The 19,901-nt window shown below is 40.8% G+C and overlaps 1 protein-coding gene across 1 annotated transcript in view; it reads left to right on the plus strand.

Moving 5' to 3' along the window:
* Nucleotides 1–16,118, plus strand: part of fam222aa (family with sequence similarity 222 member Aa) — a 58,299-nt gene extending 42,181 nt beyond the window's left edge. Inside the window, exon 3 of the mRNA XM_084115722.1 lies at nt 12,873–16,118. Within this exon, the coding sequence (XP_083971848.1) occupies nt 12,873–14,326 (1,454 nt within the window). The 3' untranslated portion in view covers nt 14,327–16,118. The remainder of the gene's footprint in view (nt 1–12,872) is intronic.
* Nucleotides 16,119–19,901: the final 3,783 nt, after the last annotated feature.

A 19,901-nucleotide genomic window follows, 5' to 3' on the forward strand; every position in this document is an offset into this window, starting at 1 on the left:
TTGTTTGTAGCGTGCCAATGAGATCCCTTTAGTGATTTGGCCGTCTTGTGAAATTTTTACTAGTACACTGATTTGTGGCTTAATGGTCAATGGCTTAGTATGGTTTTACCAGCACTTGTGTGTGTATGGTGTTTAATATTCATTTTAAAGCTGTGGAGACCTTGTTTCCTAAATGAGAGAGCAGAAGGGTTGAGACTTGCTCCAGGCTAGCTGCAGGCAGCCCTCTTTTTCTATTTACCTGCAGACTCGCACTGTGAGATCTCCCTCGGCCTGTCAGGACACACACACACACACTGTACACCCTTAGTTCTTTTTATCTGTTCCTTTGAGATCTTATTCGTCTTTCTAATCTCAATTGAATTCTATATTCTATTATTGAATACCACATTGCGCATTTGTGCGTGTATCTTTGAAAGTGTGTGTGTATGTGTGAATGATTGTTTCTGAAAGTTTTCCTGATACGAATCTTGCAGTTGAAAAGAGGTCATCTTATCAGAGACAAGCGAAAATGAACCTTTTTTTTTTTTCTTCATTTCCTTGCTCGCATTATGAGTTATCACTTCATTATCTTTAGCTCCATCAAGCAGCTTGTGATGTTCTCCAAGATTGTATTTGACAGAGGAGCGTGTGTTCCTGTCCTGCTCCTCAGTTCTTTCAGTTCTTTTTAATTATCACTCAGAGAACATTTTTATCACCACACGATGAGAAAAGGAATATTCTAGGTTACATACTGTACCAGTAAAGCTCTATCAACAGCATCTGTGTGTACACCAATTGCTCCATAGACTTCCACTGTAAGTGTATTACATGTCAACATGTAACTAAGAACAAAATGTCAACAAAAAAAATCTGAAATTGTACCTACCACAAATGCAATGAATAGGGCTTAAGTTATATTTAAAGTGGATATTTTATCCGCCACTTGCCATTACAACTCTCCTTTCACTCTCGTTCTCCCAGGAAGATCTTCAGATAGAGCAGTAGCCTGTCCTCAGTGTCGACTTCGTGACCCCAGCAATTCTAACACACATGACGGATTTATTCAAGTCAGACGAGTCTGATGTTTAAAAGTGAAATGGACCGCTTCATGTTTTGTTTTTTCGTGGGTGGCTAACAGTAGACCTCAGCATAGAGAAACTCCTACAAAACAGCATTTGAAGAGACTGAGAGGAGTAGGGCGTGATGTGTGTTGGCGGGAAGGATAAGAACCAAGGACATTAGAGAGAAGGGAGCAGGACTATGAGATAAAAAAGAACTTTGATATACAAGGAATTTGTCTTAAGGCAGGTGTCGACAAAAAAATATGAAGATTAAACATGTTAACACAAAACACCAGCAAAACAAATGGTATCAAGAATTAGTCGATCAGTAATGACTTTTCATTTTTCAGTGGCCTTGGTTTCGAAAGTATTTTTTTTTCTTTCAGAAATTTTAATCTGAATGATTTAAAATATTAAAACATTTCATTTAAAGCAAAAAGGTATTTGAAAATCTGAAATATTTGGTACTCTTTGCAGACAAAAGTATGGGCACTGAATGAAGGAATGAACTATTCATTCCATGATAACAATCGAATCTGAAACTGTATAAAATATCAAAATTAACTATTTGTTATGAGTCATTGCTTATAAAGCCACTGGCAATGTTTTATGGGAACTATATTGCTGCAATTCCAGTTTGCATGGTAACTACGACTTCTCTGTTTTTTTAGGAAGATTCTTTGTTTGATCTCTAAATTATCCTATGGGAAAATGCATCCAATTAATCGGGCCCTAAAAGTTGTGAGTTCATATTGTGAGTTTATTTTGCAATGAGATAATTATAAAAAAAAGAAAAAAAAGTAGAAACACTTTTCGGATTCTTGAGTCTTTCCACAAGTTCTTTGAATTAGAATTTCTTTGGTTTTGACAAACACTAGAAGACACAAAATTGCAGTATGAGATTTTCCGTTGCAGTTTGCTCTGTTCTTCTGTTTGTGCTTTGTTTTCATTCGCCAGCGAGCCGTGTGGCATGAAGTGTGAGAGAAAACAAAGTCGCCCAGTTCTCATCCCACAATGCCCCTGACATGTCTGCTGACGGTTAGCATTCCACACAGGCACGGAGAGGACAGCGCTCGCTGCCTGCTGTCTCCGTTGTTGTGGATGATGAAGAGGGGCTCTCGGAGGCGTTAGGAGGAGAGCGAGTGGATGGGGTCTGTGGGGTTCTCCTCTGGGAGAGGAACGGTTGTTATCTTCCCCTCGCTGCCACAAGCTTAGAGAATTTCTTATTCATCTTTCTTTATAATCTCTCGTACCTTGTGCTCTACGTCTCGGTATGGAGGGCAGAGAAAAGCTGTTATGTGCTGAATAACAACAACAGCAGCACAAAAAGCCCAAATGCACCACAAAACCCACAAAGGATTAAAAAAGGTCCACATTTAGATGTTGCATTTAATACAGTTTTAAGCACTAAAAACTTACTTCCTGTTTTATCCTACAATATTTTCATATTATATTATATTATATTATATTATATTATATTATATTATATTATATTATATTATATTATATTATATTATATTATATTATATTAATGTGGACAGGACTTGTACTAGTACGAAGAGGAATCAGTGTTGTCTATTTTCCCACACTGTGTGTGTGATCTGGAGTGTGTGTGTACAGGCAGCCTGGTCCTGCTGGACCGATGCAGGCAGAAAGCAGACAAATGCAAAGTGACACTTGTGTGTGTAGAATGGTATTTGTAGTGACGCTTTGACCGCAGATAATAAAGTGTTCGCCCTGAGGTGATTCCAGTCGGCAAGCACCCCAATGAAACTCGCTTACTCAAAAAGTGAGAGAGGTTGTGAGATAGATAGATAGATGAGAGTGCAGGAGCAGAGGAGAGGAAGGACGGTTGTAAAGAAAGGCAGGGACCAAGTACATTGCGGTGAGTGAAGAAAAAAGATTTCCAGACATTTAAAATGACATGGGTTGTGTGTGAGTGTGAGCGCGAAACCAAACAGAGAGAGCATCTCCAATGTGTGTCGTTTCATTGAATTAAAATGTTGGAATTGGCTTTTAAATGGTGTCACGCTGAAGAGTAATGCAAATTAAAACTTCACGCGCTGTCTTCGGGTGGATATTGCCTAAAATGTTATTTCCTCTGAGAAGGTCTCAAGTATCATGCGTATTATTCATGTGCATTTTAATTTGATTCGGAGCCCCTGCGCTTATTAGCTCTGAGATTCACCTTTGATTGGGTACTCGCTTGTATCTATGGGGAATTAGCTAAGTAACCCGAATATGTTTTGCCAGTTCACCCTGAGCGGAGCAGGAAATTAATAGATTCAAATCAGAGCCAAGTGTGGCCTTAAGTAAATATTAGATTTTATTTTTGACAGCTTTTCCATTTTAACCGACCCAGTCTGCTTAACACTTGTTTTTAATGTCAATGTACCACATTTTCTTCATATTTTTTCATAAGTAATATTTCTATCACTATTTCAGTTCGTAACAGACATCCTGAAATGTTAATAGGTGTATTAGTTTTACCTCTTTAAACCATTTCTCATTGCATGGAGGACAACTTAAGTAAAAAGTGGCGCAGCTTACCCCGCCGTCTCGTATTTGTTGATTTTAGTGACAGAAGAAACCAATACGATTTCCTTGCATAGCACATCATTGCTTGCATCATATCAGTTATTATTACCCATAATTCTGTAAGTATTGCCCAAATTTCTGTTCAGCCCATCGTGGCATTGTTTGTTTCCCCCCCTTACTTGTGCTATCCGTTTAGCAATTAGTGTGAATCATTAGCATACCTATTTTTATCAGTGTATGCAAATTCAGATGTCTCTCTCACTAGGACTCTTGGTCTGGACAGACAGGTTCACAGTCCTGCTCTATTATTGTCATTAGCGTGTGTGTTTGAGAGGGGTAGAGATCTGAACCCGAGCCTGCGGTGCAGGAGGTCTGGGGGAGGACAGCCGCGTTCTTTCAGCTCTCCACTCAATTAGAGCCGGAGAGGCACACAGAGGCATGCTGGGTTAATTGTAGAGCTTCAAACAGCTGCCACATTCAGGGTTCCATTGTGCCGGCAACGGTTGTTACGGTGACTGGGGGCCTGGGTTAGTAATCGCTGAGTAATCAATGTGAGAGAAGAGCAGATGACACGTCCATTAACAACAGGCAGGTATTGTTTAGAATACAACGACACCAGAAGCCCCTCATGCTCGCTCGCTCCCTCACTGTCCCACTTTTATGAAGCCTTTTTGCTGAGAGGGTGACCGAGAGAGACCTGCTGGAGTTGTATTTCGACTGTTTTGTGTGTTTAACCAGGCCAGATCTGAATCCCAGTTTGCATACTATCCATCCTACATAGTATGCAATATTTGGACACTGAAAATTCATAGGACCTTTGATTTACTGTTATGTATCCACACATGTTTTTTTACTGTAATATTTCCCACAATCCTTTGTGTACGCAAGAGTTTTAGTTGGCGACAGTTTACTGGCTAAAGCAAAACTTCTGCAAAATTTTGATGGGAAATTAGGTCCAATGCCTATAGTGTAGCAATGCATGAGATGCACCAATATCAAAATCTTGGCTGATAAACCGATGTTATGGCTGATTCCCAATAAAGGGCTAATATTAAAATTCAATACAACTACTGTAGTCTGTCCAAGTATATACCTTCTTGCTACAGACTCAAGCGCATACTGTCCTATCACCAGTTTTCACACTTGGAAGTAGCCTATGTGAATTGGGATTCAGCCCCTCTGGGGCTCAATTGTGTGATTTATTGTAAATCCACTACAGTGGAAGAGAAACTGGGCTTGGCCCAAAATTTCAAGGGTCAGATGTCTTACACGCACGCATACTGGCACATAAAGATGATGGCTGTGCCTGTCTAAGCCTGTCTAAGTGTCTGACCGCTTCTACGCTTTAACAAGTCAGGCTTTGAGAGGAGGGGGGAACGCTGTAAACCTGCTGGATGTTGTATTGCATCTGACAGTGTATGTGTATGTGTGTGTTTTTCTCAGAATCAGTTCCTGTTTATCTGTGCCTTGCCACAACCCATATATATTGAGCCAAAGCTGATGTGGTTTTGTGTTCTTTGTTCTGTTGAAACCCAGCGGCTGTTAAACCCTTTTCTCCCACTTCTGAAGACATGATTGACGCGGCTGGACATTTCAAAGCTTTTATTTATTCTTTCACTTCTTGACTGTTAAAGATGCTTCACATATTCATAGGGCTGAAGTGTTCAACGTCATCTGTGCTCCTGTAGAGTGCTGCTCTTCGTGTGAAGTTAATTGTAAATGCGACTCTCTGAAAATATTCAGTTATTTTGTGTCACCACTTCTCTTTCATCTCTGCATCATTTCCTGCAGACGCCTCCCTGAGGATGCATGCACACATCTGGCCCCTCTAGCTCTCTTTTTCTCTCTTCCGTTTACTTGATGCATTGCTTTAAAGAACAAATAGACAGCCTACATAGACAATTCCCATTTTTTAGAATCTCCAATTGTAGTTTCTTCCCCCTCACATTCACTCGTATCCCTCTGATGCCCCCCTCCAGCACACACACACACACACACACTCTTGCTGCTAATTAGAGTAGTGTTAATTGAGTATTTAGGATTATGCCTCCTCCACACTGCCTGCTCGCTCAAGGGCGGTCCAGGCTCCGTGAAGGACGTGTGCTCTCCGTATGGCTTCCGTTCCACCCGCATCCAAAGCTGACCCAGGCCTTTCCTAGCCTCGCTCACCCTGACCCATCTACTCCATGACAGGACATCAGTGTTCAGCCTGCAAGTGTCCGTTTGCCATGGGAGACTGCAGCGGGATGGCAGGGAGATTGCGGAGATCAGGCCCTGTTGTCTTTTTGTGTGTTTTTGTGTGTGTGCGCAGGGCTTCTCTGGTTGGAGTGCGTCGGTGGTAATGAGAGATGGCATTTAGAGAACTAGCGCTCTGACACACGGGCACTCAGTGCCAGCCGCGAGTGATTAAGGACAGAGGTCATTCCGCTAATTATCCCCCTGCCTTCCCGTTTCCCGCAATCTTCCCCTCCCGTCCTCCCAGAGCGCTTTGTGCCTGGCAGGATGGGATCATTTGTCCATATGCCAGAAGAGGGAAAAGGCACAATGCATGACCGAATATGCTCGCTGAGGACAGCACTGATATTAGATTGCTGGTAAAAGTGCGGCATCAAAACAGCCAGCAAACGCGATGGATCATTTCTGTAAAGTGAAGAGGAATAATCGCCATTAAATGGACAGGACAGGGCTTGTGTAATTCGGTTTGCTCTCTCTTGCTCTTGCTGTATTTGTGGGATTGAGTACACACACAGACACACACACACACACATACACACACACGGTAGCTCCTGTTCTGTGAGCTAGCGAAGAACGGATTGCTTCCTTCCTCAAGGGAAATAATTAATCCGTACAAGGCTGTCGCATGTCGAGATGAAGCAAGTGTGAAGCATTTTGCCCAGGAGGCATTGCAGACTGTCGCCCATGCAGACACCTGTTAGAACTCCTGCCCCACATTAGCATACGCAACACACACATACATACTGCAAACAGGAGCAACCACAACACGCTTTACTCCACTGAGCCGGTGTGTGTGATAGCGTGTGTGGTTTCATGTCTACCTATTTACTGGAGTATGTTTTGTTTGCATTTGTAGTATGTTCACGCTGCGAACGTGTCTCTTGTGTGGATTTGTTATTGAGTTTATCGTGTGGGTGCGTGTGTTTAGGTGTGATTGTCTGTGTTTATCACAGGACGCCATCTGCGCTGTGCTCGCAAGCGTGATCAGAGACATTGAGCACCAATAAGTCACGCAGGTCTGAGCTGATGAAAGATCTCACACTCGCACTCACTCGGGGGATGGCCTATGTGTCGGATAATGTTAGTGTAATATCTGGGCAGGGGGAAGTGTGAGGAAACAAGTCAAACAAGTCATGTTTTTAAGTTCAACGTTTGCCCATCTGGTGCTCTCTTATAAGCAAGTTTCATCATGATAAACAAACATGATGTTAATCACTTAGAACTGACTAGCCTGCCAGTAGTGAGTACATTGAGATTTATTCAGGTAAATGTAATAATAAACATAAACGCATATAATTTCTGCCAGCCATGAAAACTGTATTTTGCATAATTTATATATTTATAATTTGTAAATTTGAAATTATTTTTTAAAATTGTATATATACTGTGTATATACAGTTGCAATCGAAATTATTCAACCCCCATTGCAAATCAGGTCTATTGGCCAAATTTACAGAATTTCAACTGTTTGCAATGAACAAATCAAACAAAAGAAATTGAAATAGCTCAACACAACAAATGTTTCAAGTGGTTTCCCCAAATTCAACAGAAAATGCACCTTTTAATGACTTCTGCAGTCTCAAAATTATTCAACCCCTTCATGGCAAGCATCGTTAGTACTAAGTAGAACATCCTTTTGCTATTATGACCTGCTGCAAACAAGATGTATAACCAGACACCAGCTTCTGGCATGGTTTCTGAGGAATCTTAGCCCAGTCCTCATGAGCAATGGCCTCCAGTTCAGTAATATTCTTGGGTTTGGGTGCTGCAACCGCCTTCTTCAAATGCCACCAGAGATTTTCTATGGGGTTCAAGTCAGGTGACTGTGATGGCCACTGTAGAATCTCCCAGGACTTTTTCTGAAACCAAGCCTTGGTGGAATTTGAGGTATACTTGGGATCATTGTCCTGTTGAAAGGTCCATTGACGACCATGCTTCAGCTTCCTCACTGATGGCATGACGTTTCTCCTAGGATTCCCTGATACTTCAATAAAACCATCTTGCCTTCCACAGGTTTCCAATGCCAGAGGATGTAAAGCAGCCGCAGAGCATCACCGAGCCCCACCATGCTTAACTGTAGCATATGCTTCATTCTTCTTCCTCCAGACATAGCTTCTGAGGGCCGGAAAGGTTTTGTTTCATTGCTCCAAAGAACAGAATCCCAAAACTTCTGTGGCTTATTTGTATGATTTTGAGCAAATTGGAGCCGACTTTTCTTGTGCTTGTGGGCCAGTAGTGGTTTATGTCGTGGAGTGGAGTGAAACCTCAGTGCCTGTTGCCACCAAGTCTTGCTGCAGGTCTTTTGCAGTCACTCTGGGCTTTTTCTGAACCTGCCTTCTCAGAAATCTGGTTGCAGCCGTTGATCGCTTCCTTTTTCTGCCCCATCCAGGCAGTGTAACCACTGTTCCTTTAACTTTCGACTTGCAAACTATGCTTCCAACTGTGTCTCTAGGAACATTTAGTGCCTTCGCTATCTTTTTGAATAGCGAAGTTCCTTGTTCCTTGTTCGTGAAGGGCGATGAAATCTTCTCTTAACTTTTTGGACCATTCTTTTGACTTAGCCATATTTCTAACTTGCAGTCAAATGTGACACTCAACAAACCTAGCCAGTTCAGATATTTTGTGTGTTCTAGCTCAAGCACACCTAGTGCAACTAATGAAGCCCTTGATTAGTTGCATCAGGTGTGCTTGAGACAACACCTTTTTTTTTTTTGCAGATTTGTGCTGTTGTGAGAGATTCTATTCAGGGGGTTGAATCATTTTGAAACTGCAGAAGTCATTAAAAGTTGCATTTTCAGTTAAATTTGGGGAAACCACTTGAAACATTTGTTGTGTTGAGCTATTTTAATTACTTTTGTTTGATTTGTTCATTGCAAACAGCTGAAAGTCTGTGCATTTTGGCAATAAACCTGATTTGCAATGGGGGTTGAATAATTTCGATTGCAACTGTATATATTCTAATTTGTAATATGTGTTAAATGGAACTAAGGGTACTAGACACTTAATATATATATATATATATATATATATATATATATATATATATATATATATATATATATATATATAAAATATGTATGTATAAAATTATTTATATATAAAATATATCCTTTTAGATATGCTTTTTTTCAATGACAGTGAAATTATTCAGCTCTTTTTTTAAAGCACAGTTGTGACAAACAGCGCAAGTAATTTAGAGCCAGTCTCAGTATCTTTGTAAACTGCATCTGTATAAAAATATGAAAACATATTGTGATTTTGATCCTTCTTTTCATTTTGGTGTGTCACCACATGCAGTTCTAGCATCCTTGATTTCCACGGAGGAAAAAGTTGTTAGAGAATGTGCTAATTGCAACAGATGTTTTCTTTAGAAGACAATATGTATGTCTTTTGATTTGAATCACCCACGCCGCATGGGCCTGTTTATAACCTTGACATGGATTTAATTATAATTTAGAATCGTTTAGTAAAGAATCAGCAGAGAAAAGCAGTGATGGCTACCTCAAACCTCTCTTTCTCTCTCCTCCGTTGTGCTCATAGCTGCAGTAATGGCCAGAGGCCTTTGTGGGTTGGAGCAGCTCTCTATGGGTCTGAAAGGCATCTAATCCCCGTGGCCTGTGAAGTGTGAAACCCTTTGATGGCAGGTCGGGTGCTGGAGGCTTTTGCCTGTTGACAAACAAGAGCAGGCCACAGAGAGAAAGACAGCAACAGCAGCTTTATCCATTGTGCTAGAGGATTCAACGGAGCAGTTTAGGAATGGAAAATATGGACCTGTCACCCAAAAACACATGGCAGCAACAGCATTAGCTGCGCTTTAATGATAATTAGCACATTTTGGACCCATCACGAAGTGAGATGAAGCAAAGGGAGGAGAGAGATAGAAGGCTAAGGGAGAGTGACATGGCAAAGCATGGCTCCTTAATTAAACCATGTGATGATCAAAGATAGTCACCCGATCCAACCCCCCCTTACGTAAAGGAGATCAGAAAATTGGCTCGTCTATTTGCATATGGACCAGCGACGCCTCTTTGAAATCCATAGTTTTTTTTTTTTTTTCTCTCTTTGGATCCAATGAAGTGAGGAAACTGTCAGTCTAGTTGTATCACATACACACACGCACAAACCCTCCCCACCCACCCTTCTGTGCTGGCTGTCGGGGAAACATCAAAGCGCCGTGGCGCTGCTGTCACCGAGGGGGTTGAAAGTGTCGGCCCATGTGCTGGCCCTGCATGGGCTGGACAGATGCTCGACAGCCCCCCATTTCATCTGACCCATTTAGAACACCTCCAATTAGACTGTGACAGCGCAGAGACGAGCATCCTTTCATCCGCTGCCCAAGAAGATTCCAGCTAACATACGCGCTTTAAACACTCTGCAGACCTCTGGAGCCTCAGGAATGCTTTAAAAAGACTTATTAGACCTAAAAGAGCTAAGCTGAGACGGTGAATGTTTGAGGTTGTTTGTTTGGATGTGGCCTAAAATATGACCTAACTTTCATTCTGAAGTAAATAGCAATAGCAAATTTTCAATTTATTGAAAATAAATAATGATAGTTTTAATAAACAATGTGTGCAATTTAAAAAAAAAATCCATATCCATAAAAAGGTGGTCATAAATAAAACAAAATGTACAGATCAGTTCAGACAGTGACTCTGATATAAAAGCAGCAATAAAGTAATTTTAAAAAAATCAATGATGTATGAAAGGCCATGCTATATTGTGAATATATTTATGGAGGTGTCTGTCTGTCTGTCTGTCTGTCTGTCTGTCTAAAACCCAAAAGAAGTAGGGTGATGTATATCAACAACAACAGTAGCAGCACAAACAGATGCAATTTTGCATTTTTTGGCCTTCTCTGGAGTCTTGGTTCCAATTCCATTTGAAATGCTGTGGTCTGAGGCAGGCCACTCAAGCAAGACATCTTATAAATATACATGAAATAAAACTGTTTTGGGTAGAGGAATGGACCAGATTTGTCCTATCCACAGGAAAAGATTGAGCAGCAGCTAAAGAAAGTGTTTATTTGAAAAATGTTCACATTTCTTTTGAAATCCTTTTTCCATGTATCATATTAGCCTAATTTTTTAAAAGCTTATGTTTTTTTTTAAATGTAAACAAAAAGTTATGTAAAGATTAAATTGTTTATGAGACAATATTTTAAGCTTACAGTGTAAAATATTCTATACAGTATAGGTTTTTATACATTAATTTTAAATTATGTAATATATAATGTAATTATAAAATATAAACCGACTCTGCCTAGATATGCAACTTCATCACTTATCTCCTGGGAATTACTTTTACCATGTGCTATTAGATTTTTAGGGCTTAGAGCACATGGATGGTGTAGATTTAGCTTCTTGAGTGATTGACTTGTGCCAGCTTAATGGAAGCGAGAGAGTAAAGGATGTTTAAAGTGTGACAATCAGAAATGTGACAACTTTCTCACAGCTGAATCCCTAGAGTTCTGGAAAAAACACTCTGACATTTGCTGACGCTGTCATTTGTGGCAGTTTAATTTTAGTCAGAATGATAAAAACAACCAATAAATGTGCACACTTTTCTTAAAAATATAATTTTTGAGAGGGTTGGTAGTCATTTGTGGCAGTTGATTTATCACTTGTAAATTGAGTGCTTTGCCTGCTCCTGCTCTGCCTTTTTGTAGCACTGAACTAAGTAGCCATGAAATTGCCTGAATAATGTCGTTTAAATCCAATCTCACCACGGCCCTTCACCTCCGCTCATCCTCTGCACTGCCTCTCGCAGCTCTTTTTCCTTGTTTCCCCAACTCGTTTTTCTCAGAATCCCAAAAGCCAGAGGTTTCTCTGAAAACGCCTGATTCAAAACCCTGATCAAGCCAAAACCGAGTCCAACTACAAGGACACTTTGTCTTACTGTCTGAGTACTATTAGACATTAAGGCTTATTGGGGTTTTTTATCATTTCCTGCCCTGCCCTGCCCAACATGTGGGTCTTCATGTTTTAATAGGAGTGAGTCAGTGAGTTTTGCAGCACAGCTTTTAATGGATATCTCAATCATGTTTTATGACGAAGCTCGGGCAGTACATTTTGTCTCACAGTTTTTCTGTACAGGCTGGAAAAAACCCGGTTACGAGTTCCCAGTGGGTAGAGTTTTCTGGGGTTCGTGGGAGGGGTAATGTAGGTCTGTCTCTTCATTTGGAGATGGTCTGATTGAATAATTGAGAAATTGGCCTGGCCAAGGCTAAGACCTACTGGTGCTACTTATAAATCTCAAATGTGTCAGTGCAATTAAACAAGTCTTTTATCCTCCTTACTTCCTGCTCGCTCTCCTTTCCGTCTCCAAGGGTAACCCAATTTTGAACAATAGAAAGGCCAAATTAATTTCACAAAGCACTGGTTTAATAATGCCTTAGGTGCCTGATTTCAAGTTAAAAAGCTATTTATCCAGGGATAAACCTCTACTGGAATATAGAGTGAGAGAGAACTGGGTGAGGAAAAAAATATAGTTTCTATAGAGAGGCTGAATTTAAAACATTCCGTATTCACATAATTTGTGAATTATGTATCTGTGGCTTGTACAATTACATCTTTTTTGTTCTTAGCAGACATTTTCTTACCAATGAAAATTGCAATTAAGAAAGTACACATATAATGTCAATGGCAAATACTAGATGGGTAGCTGAGAACATACAAATCATGAGGAAGGGCCTTATTTTCTTTGTTGTGGAAAAGGCAGAACTGCTGTTGTAATGTGATCCACCAAAAAGAGCAGGCCATTTAGATTGATGCCACAAGTTGTTACACACCTGAAGGAAACGACTGTGTGACCTTCAACCAGGGATGGAGGTCTTTACTGGAAGCTTGGCATACTTGTCCCTACTAAAATGGATTGGGATTTGCACACAAGTACAGTATTATAGAGTGCCAAAGACTTCTTTAAAAGAATGTCCAGGCTGCTGCTTTCTGACTGGTAGCTTCATTATCATCAAACATTACATAAAGTTACCATATAGTCTACACTCGTATTTCAAGTCTTTCAAAGTCTGACTAAAGATATTTTTTTATTTTTGTCTTCCAGGTGAGCTGACTGTCCCCATGCCTTCCCCGCGCTACCCCAGCGCAGCAGAGCTGGATGCCTACGCACAGAAGACAGCCAACAACCCTCTGTCTATCAAGATATTCCCCACCAACATCAGGGTCCCCCAACACAAGCACCTTAACCGGACTGTGAATGGATACGACACCACTGGACAGCGCTACAGCCCCTATCCCCAACTCCACACTGGGGGCTACCATGGTCTGTTAGCGATCGTCAAAGTCTCATCATCATCCTCATCATCCTCATCATCTTTCTTACCCTCCACAAAGGGCGTCCTCAAAAACTCAGAAGGCAGGAGGACTAAGTTGTCTCCGGCGCAGATAGCAGTGGCTCCTTATCCGCCTCCCAACAGCAGCACTTTAGGTCATTGCCATGGACAGATTGTGTACCACACAGGGCCTCCCAAACCGACAGAGGCCACCACTCTGTCTGTCCCGCCTAATGTCACTGTGGCTAGTTCTGTGATCCCTGTGGCAGGGGGCCGAGGACTGAACCTCCCTCCTCAGTCAAATCTTCCCTCCATCCAGAGCATCATTTACCAGATTAACCAGCACTGCCAAGCCCAGGCTCTGCAGCAGGTGTGTCAGAATGGGGCATCTACAGGATCTCTGAACCCCAGCCCATCCAAACAGGGCACCGCTAACTCCTCAGGGGGGACTTACGTCACTAGTGTGGCTCCGCAGGGAAACATGGCCTATTCAGGGACGGTGCTACCAGGGCAGAATGGGGAGGCGATGAAGGCTGGGGTGTATCCCGAAGGTATAGACTACCTGTTGTGGCAGAAACAACAGCAGCAGCAGGCTGTTTTGAGGATGTACAGCGGGGGGAGTGGAGGAGGAGGTGCCATTAGCAAGTCACCCGAAACCTGTGCCCTGGGAGGGTCCATCATGCTCGGAGGGGCACAGGTATCCTCCTCCAGAGGTTATCCGATGACAGCCAGTACGAGTGGTGGACTGGACAAGGTCAGCTCTTCCCCTTTGAACTGTGTGGGGATGCATGGGAATTTTTCTGTCGGCCAGTATTTCGCGCCTCCGTGGAACAGCGTTCTGGTGACGCCAGACAGCGACTGCTACAACCCACAAGAGCTCCCGGGAGCTACCACCACAGCTGGACCGGTGACAGGGCACAGGGAACTGGGTTTCCCCCACCATCACCAACACCCTCATCATCATCACCACCACCACCATCATCATCCCCACCACCACCACCACCCCATAGACAGCACGGGTGGTCTGTGTTGCAGTTTGCCCAGTAAGAGTCTATGTAATACATCAGTGTTGAGCAGCAGTCTGCAGTCACTGGAATACCTGATCAATGACATCCATCCTCCCTGCATCAAGGAGCAGATGTTGGGGAAGGGATATGAGACTGTGTCTGTGCCGAGACTATTGGACCACCAGCATGCACATATCCGCCTCCCTGTTTACAGATAAGAAGAGCCGGGTTGACCAATATAAAGAGCGACTGGGAAATCTTTAATCACAAACTGCAGTTGTTGCCATTGCCTAGATTTGCAGTGGAGTTTTGTGATTCTGCTCAAAGCAGACTGGGGGAGATCTGGATCCAAACATGGTTGGGTGAATGCTGGAAAGCTAATCGGTGCGCCTCAGCTCAGAGCTGGGAGAGAATTGCTGGCTGGGAATTGGAATGTTCCTAAATGTGGATTCTGTGATTCTTTTCTTTTCTCTCTTTTTTACTAAGAGGGATTTTTATTTTATTTTTGGTTGTTTTCCAATTGCTTATCTTTTTTCTTTTTGAATTATTTTATCAGACTAATAATTTTTTTGGTGAGAGTCAATGGTTTAAATGAAGTAAATATGGCCTCTTCTCCTCCCCACACTGCAAGTAACCGATTGGATTAACTTGATGAAGAATGATGGTCTTTAAGCACCACGGTTGTCTATAAAATATACGGTTGAACCTGTGCTGACAAAACACTGTAAGAGGTAACAGTATTCGCACATTACAACATTTCAAAGACCAAAAAGGCAACTAGATGAGTGCTTTTAGGTGACGTTAATCGAGAAAATGGAAATTTTTCATAGAAATTGCACTGCTTGGGGTGTAAAAATGTGTGAAAGTCTTGGCAGGTTGGAAATTAGACGTTTGAATATAATGTATTTAAAGAACTTGAAGACTTGAACCTATTTTTGTTGTTTTATTTTATATATATTTGTAGTATATAATATGCATTGGCTGCTAAGGGAGTAAGAGTGTAAAATGCTTAGGTTTTTTAATGTTTCGTTAAGGGTCATTTCTTTTGATTTTATTCTCCTTTGGCTGCAGTTTAAGTTCCTACTGTTCTCACGGTGTATTCACCACGAGAACTATACAACAGAACGCTCATTTATTTACCTACACTGGAATCAAATCTCCAAATAAGCATATATAAAAGGAATCGGTTGTTGGAAAGCTCTGAAATGAGACCACCCTCATTAACAAGTTTAGACCGATCAGGTCTTGTTGAAAAGAAACATCAAATAAACACATTCTGACACGCCAAAATGAATCTGATTTGGAATTGTGAAAATGAGCTGTCTGTTGTTGGTTATGTTGTTCTTGATTGGTTAGGGATCAAATTACTTTTCCCTCATGGCTTTGAAGTTTAGAAGTACAAGTGACTCCATTAAACGAAGACCTGAGGGGAGTTGACCTATCAGAGGTGTCGCTTGACCATTCCTCTTTTTGAAACGATAAAAACAATCATTGTGGTGCCTCTCTCGAACAGAGGTAGAAGGAGAGGGGACGAGTGTTTTTCTCAGCTCTGTGCTAGCGGTTTCGAGCCAGGTTGAGGCCGCTCGTAAGCTTTGTCTCAACACTGAAATATTTATTCCGACTGTGACTTTCCTGTGAATGTACTGCACTTAGATTACTGAGAAGACTAATGCCTTGTGGGACAGAGAGGGGGAAAATAAAGAAAAATTGGATGGGCACAGCGGTCCCTGGCGTTAAATTAGCATTTCTTTTGTCAGTCAAATTTCATTGGTAAATTGAATTTAGAAACTCGAGAGAGGCAGGGGTGTTTCTGGCGGAGGCAAAAAAACTGGCTACAGTCTAGATTTATGAAGTGCAATTATTATGACTGTATTAACAATTTTGTTTTCTCTGAGCTTACACCAAAAAAAAAGAAAATGTAAAACTACAGCTGTGTCTACATTCCCAATGTACCACATACTCATTCCCTTCTTGTTTTGAGGTGCAAAATAAAATGATTTCAAGAATTTATTGAGAAACCCATGTCTTTGCTTTGACCTTGTCTGTATGACAAAATTGAAATTGTCATGTACAAACTAAAGCAGTTTGTGAGCTGAAGAAGGAATTTCCTTGTAATCAGTGTTGGGGGTAACGCATTATAACAGGAGTTACATAATCAGATTCATTTTTAAAGGTAACTAGTAAAGTAAAGTGTTACTTTTAAAATTCCAACAAAATATTTGGGTTACTTTTTCAAACAAGTAATGCAAGTTACTTTGTTTTCCCATTTATCGACTGACACCTCTCCTGTCCACATTTAAAGAAATCAGAAGAACTGTAAGTGCAGAGGCGTTGTGTGCGCTGTGTAAATATGATGGTTATTGTAGTTCTAGACTAAATGTGAGCAGGCATTTACTCATCTCACTTGCACAAAAACAGATTTAGTATTCCCTAAAATGAATAAAAAGAGTGAAATTCAGTAATAAAATGTAGTAATGCAGTAATGAAATGTTAAATTACACAAATATACTTTATTTGATCTAATTTTATTAACATTTTATTATGTATTTTCTGCTGACCCTCGATGGTCCAATTCAACCATTCTAATAAGTATTTTTTTCTTGCTGCAATCTCTTGTGTCCTATTCTTCTGCAATCCAGAATGCCAGCACAGCTGAAAGGTTTGTTTGAACTGAGCCCTCCACTGTACAGGTGTGGATTTGCATTTCCTTCAGCCTGAGGCTTATTCATTTTAATTTATCATTTTTTTTGTTTTCAGTACAGCCTTTACATTTGCCAAAAAATATAACTTTTTTGTTAGCAAAAAACAAGCAAGCCCAGCCCAGGTGAGAAAAAGTAACAAAAGTAACATAACGCATTACTTTCCATAAAAAGTAATGCCAGTAGTTACTTTTTTAGGGAGTAACGCAATATTGTAATGCATTACTTTTAAAAGTAACTTTGCTTGTAACTGCTTGGACAATGCTGCTTGTAACTGAATGGATACAGTACATCTACTAAATACGCATCTGCTAATGAGTTTCTCACAATTGAACCCAAAGTCATTTTTTAACCCTAGGTTAACTTAATCCTTAGTTAAAACTTTACACTGGGTTTGTAATTAGTCTTGAATAGTCAGGTTTTGAGACTTCATACTGCAAAACCTGGTTTAAGATTCTTATTTGAGGTTAACAACATTGATTTGACAAGTACAGCATGCAACCTGTTGTAATCACTGCTTGTCAGTCCAATTTCACTCCAAGTCACTGTTCAACATTTTCCCTCAAACACTGAAAAGATGCACAGCATGTGAGACTTTTATGCACAAATATTTAAGAGGTATGCAATATGGTTTATAATTGGGTTTAGTAAACCACAAAAGTGCCATTGAATTTCACAATCTTTTGGCACTAAAAACAGTGGAGCAAAACTTCATATTAATAATAGTGAAAAGTTTTAAAATGGTTAAGAGTGGTGCCAACCACATGTGAGAAACATTGCAAAGAGAGAGTTCAACCCAAACTGGTTACTGTCAGCATGTCGTTCCAAACATGTATGACTTGCTTTGTTGTTTGGACCCCAACGTTCTTTAAAATATCTACTTTTGTGTTCCACAGAAGACAGAAAGAATTGGAGAGTGAGTACGTAAGTGTTTGTCAAATGCATTATACAATCTTTCACCTCATCTGTCGCTCATCTTGACTTCAGTTACATTCCAAAACATAGTCCTCAATAATAATCTTACTGCTTCGTCAAATATGTATCTTCCTATGTTTCTCAGTTTGAAAGACTAATGCAAAAACATGATGTCGCAGAGCAGCTGAAATCCTTCTTCTCAGAAATCGGCAAATACGCTACTGTGTATGTCCTCGGAGATCCATTGTGTCTCTGCAGAGAACCCATGTAAGAAGTGATTGTGTTAGTCAGGCTGAGCATGCTTGGAGTGTGCCGTATTGATCTGCTGTAGATTAGCTCATAATAACGCACCGCTTGCTTTGAAGACAAACAAGGGGACCTGCAGGGAATACAGGCAGTACACCTGAAGTCAGCCCATGCCTACATTCTGTTTCCCAAATACTAAAGTCTTCAAGCAGATTTTTTTTTTTTTTTTTTTTTGTCAATCAATGCTGGGTTTGTGCTAGATAAGGGGTGATATCCTAGATAAATATGCTCTGAAGTATGTGAGCTCATGTTGGTTAAGAGAAACCAGAGTTGTAACAGTCTATAAACATCTCAGAGTGCACGCTGTCTTTTTTCCGTGTGTAGTTTTTGTCAGCTTGAAAGATGCGCATCTGATCACATCCCTGGGGGTTTTCCTCTCTGCCTCCCTGCTGCTGTCATCCTTTATGTTCTATCTCTGCTGTGTTAATGGATTTGAGGAGTCCGCTGCAGCAAAGGACTCTCTTTCAATCTCTTTTCTCGTGTTCTGCCCTCTACAATTCAGAGTGCAGCCTTTACCGGTAATATTTATAGACGTACAATTGCTTTATTCATGTGGATGCTGATGGTGCTGTTGTACTGTACATTGTTCAACTTCTAACAGTCATTTTCTCTTTTAATAGCGTACAGACTTGATCTGAAAAAAGTCAAATTTAATATATTGATAAGAAGCTTTGTAGCCATTCAACAAACCTTTTTAAACAATTTAAAACTCAAGGCAGTGTTTTAAAAATATGTTCTATTTTATCACAAAGCTCTCTAGAATTATTGCTTCTGGTTGGTTATTCGCTGCATTCAGGTTGCATCCAAAACTGCATACTCTCATAGTTAGGTACTTTTTTTAAATAAGTAATTACTTTACAACCTCTTAAAAAAATCGTTTATATACAGTAGTATGAAAGTAAAATGGACATACTACATTTGTCATGTGATCTACCAGCATCAGTCTCCCATGGCCTCATAGGATAGTAAAGTGTCTATCCAGGAATAGTCGGTACTTTTCTCATACTGTTTTATGAATACTGTGAATTCGGATATACATACTATTGACATGATAGCATCTCACAGCTGCTGTAGATTTGTTGGCTGCACATCCATGATGCGAATCTCCAGACTGCGGAGGCCATTTAAGTATAGTGAACACATTGTTATGTTCAAGAAACCAGTTTGAGATGATTTGAGCTTTGTGACATGGCGTGCTATCCTGCTGGTAGTAGCCATCAGAAGACTGGTACACTGTGGTCATAAAGGGATGGACATGGTGAGCAACAATACTCAGACCAGGCAACATTTTTTACAATCTTCTATTGTCCGATTTTGGTGAGCCTATGCGAATTATAGCCTCAGTTTCCTGTTCTTAGCTGACAGGAGTGACACTCGGTGTGTCTTCTGCTGCTGTAGTCCATCTGCGTTCAGAGATGATCTTCTGCAGTCCTCGGTTGTGGTTATTTGAGTTACTGTTGCCTTTCTATCAGCTCGAACCAGTCTGGCCATTCTCCTCTGATCTCTGGCATCAACAAGGCATTTTCTCCCACAAGACTGCCGCTCTCTGGATATTTTCACTTTGGTATTTTCCAGTAAATCCCAGTAGATCAGCAGTTTCTGAAATACTCATACCAGCCCGTCTGGCATCAACAACCCTATATATTAAAATAACGCCCTATTTGAGGGTACAGGGAGGCAATTTCGGATTCAGCCTATGGCATTATGACCAGTCACAGGTGAAGCAAATACTGCTGATCATCTCCTAACAAGGCCGCACATTAAGGTCTGGGTAGATGTTAAGCAAACAATCAGCTCTTGTATTCAACACGTTGGATGCAGAAGAAACGGGCAGGAATAAAGATCTGAGCAACTTCAAGGAACAAATTGTTAT

The sequence above is a fragment of the Abramis brama genome (assembly GCF_963993115.1).
Source record: "Abramis brama genome assembly, chromosome: 5".
Taxonomy (NCBI): Eukaryota; Metazoa; Chordata; class Actinopteri; order Cypriniformes; family Leuciscidae; genus Abramis; species Abramis brama.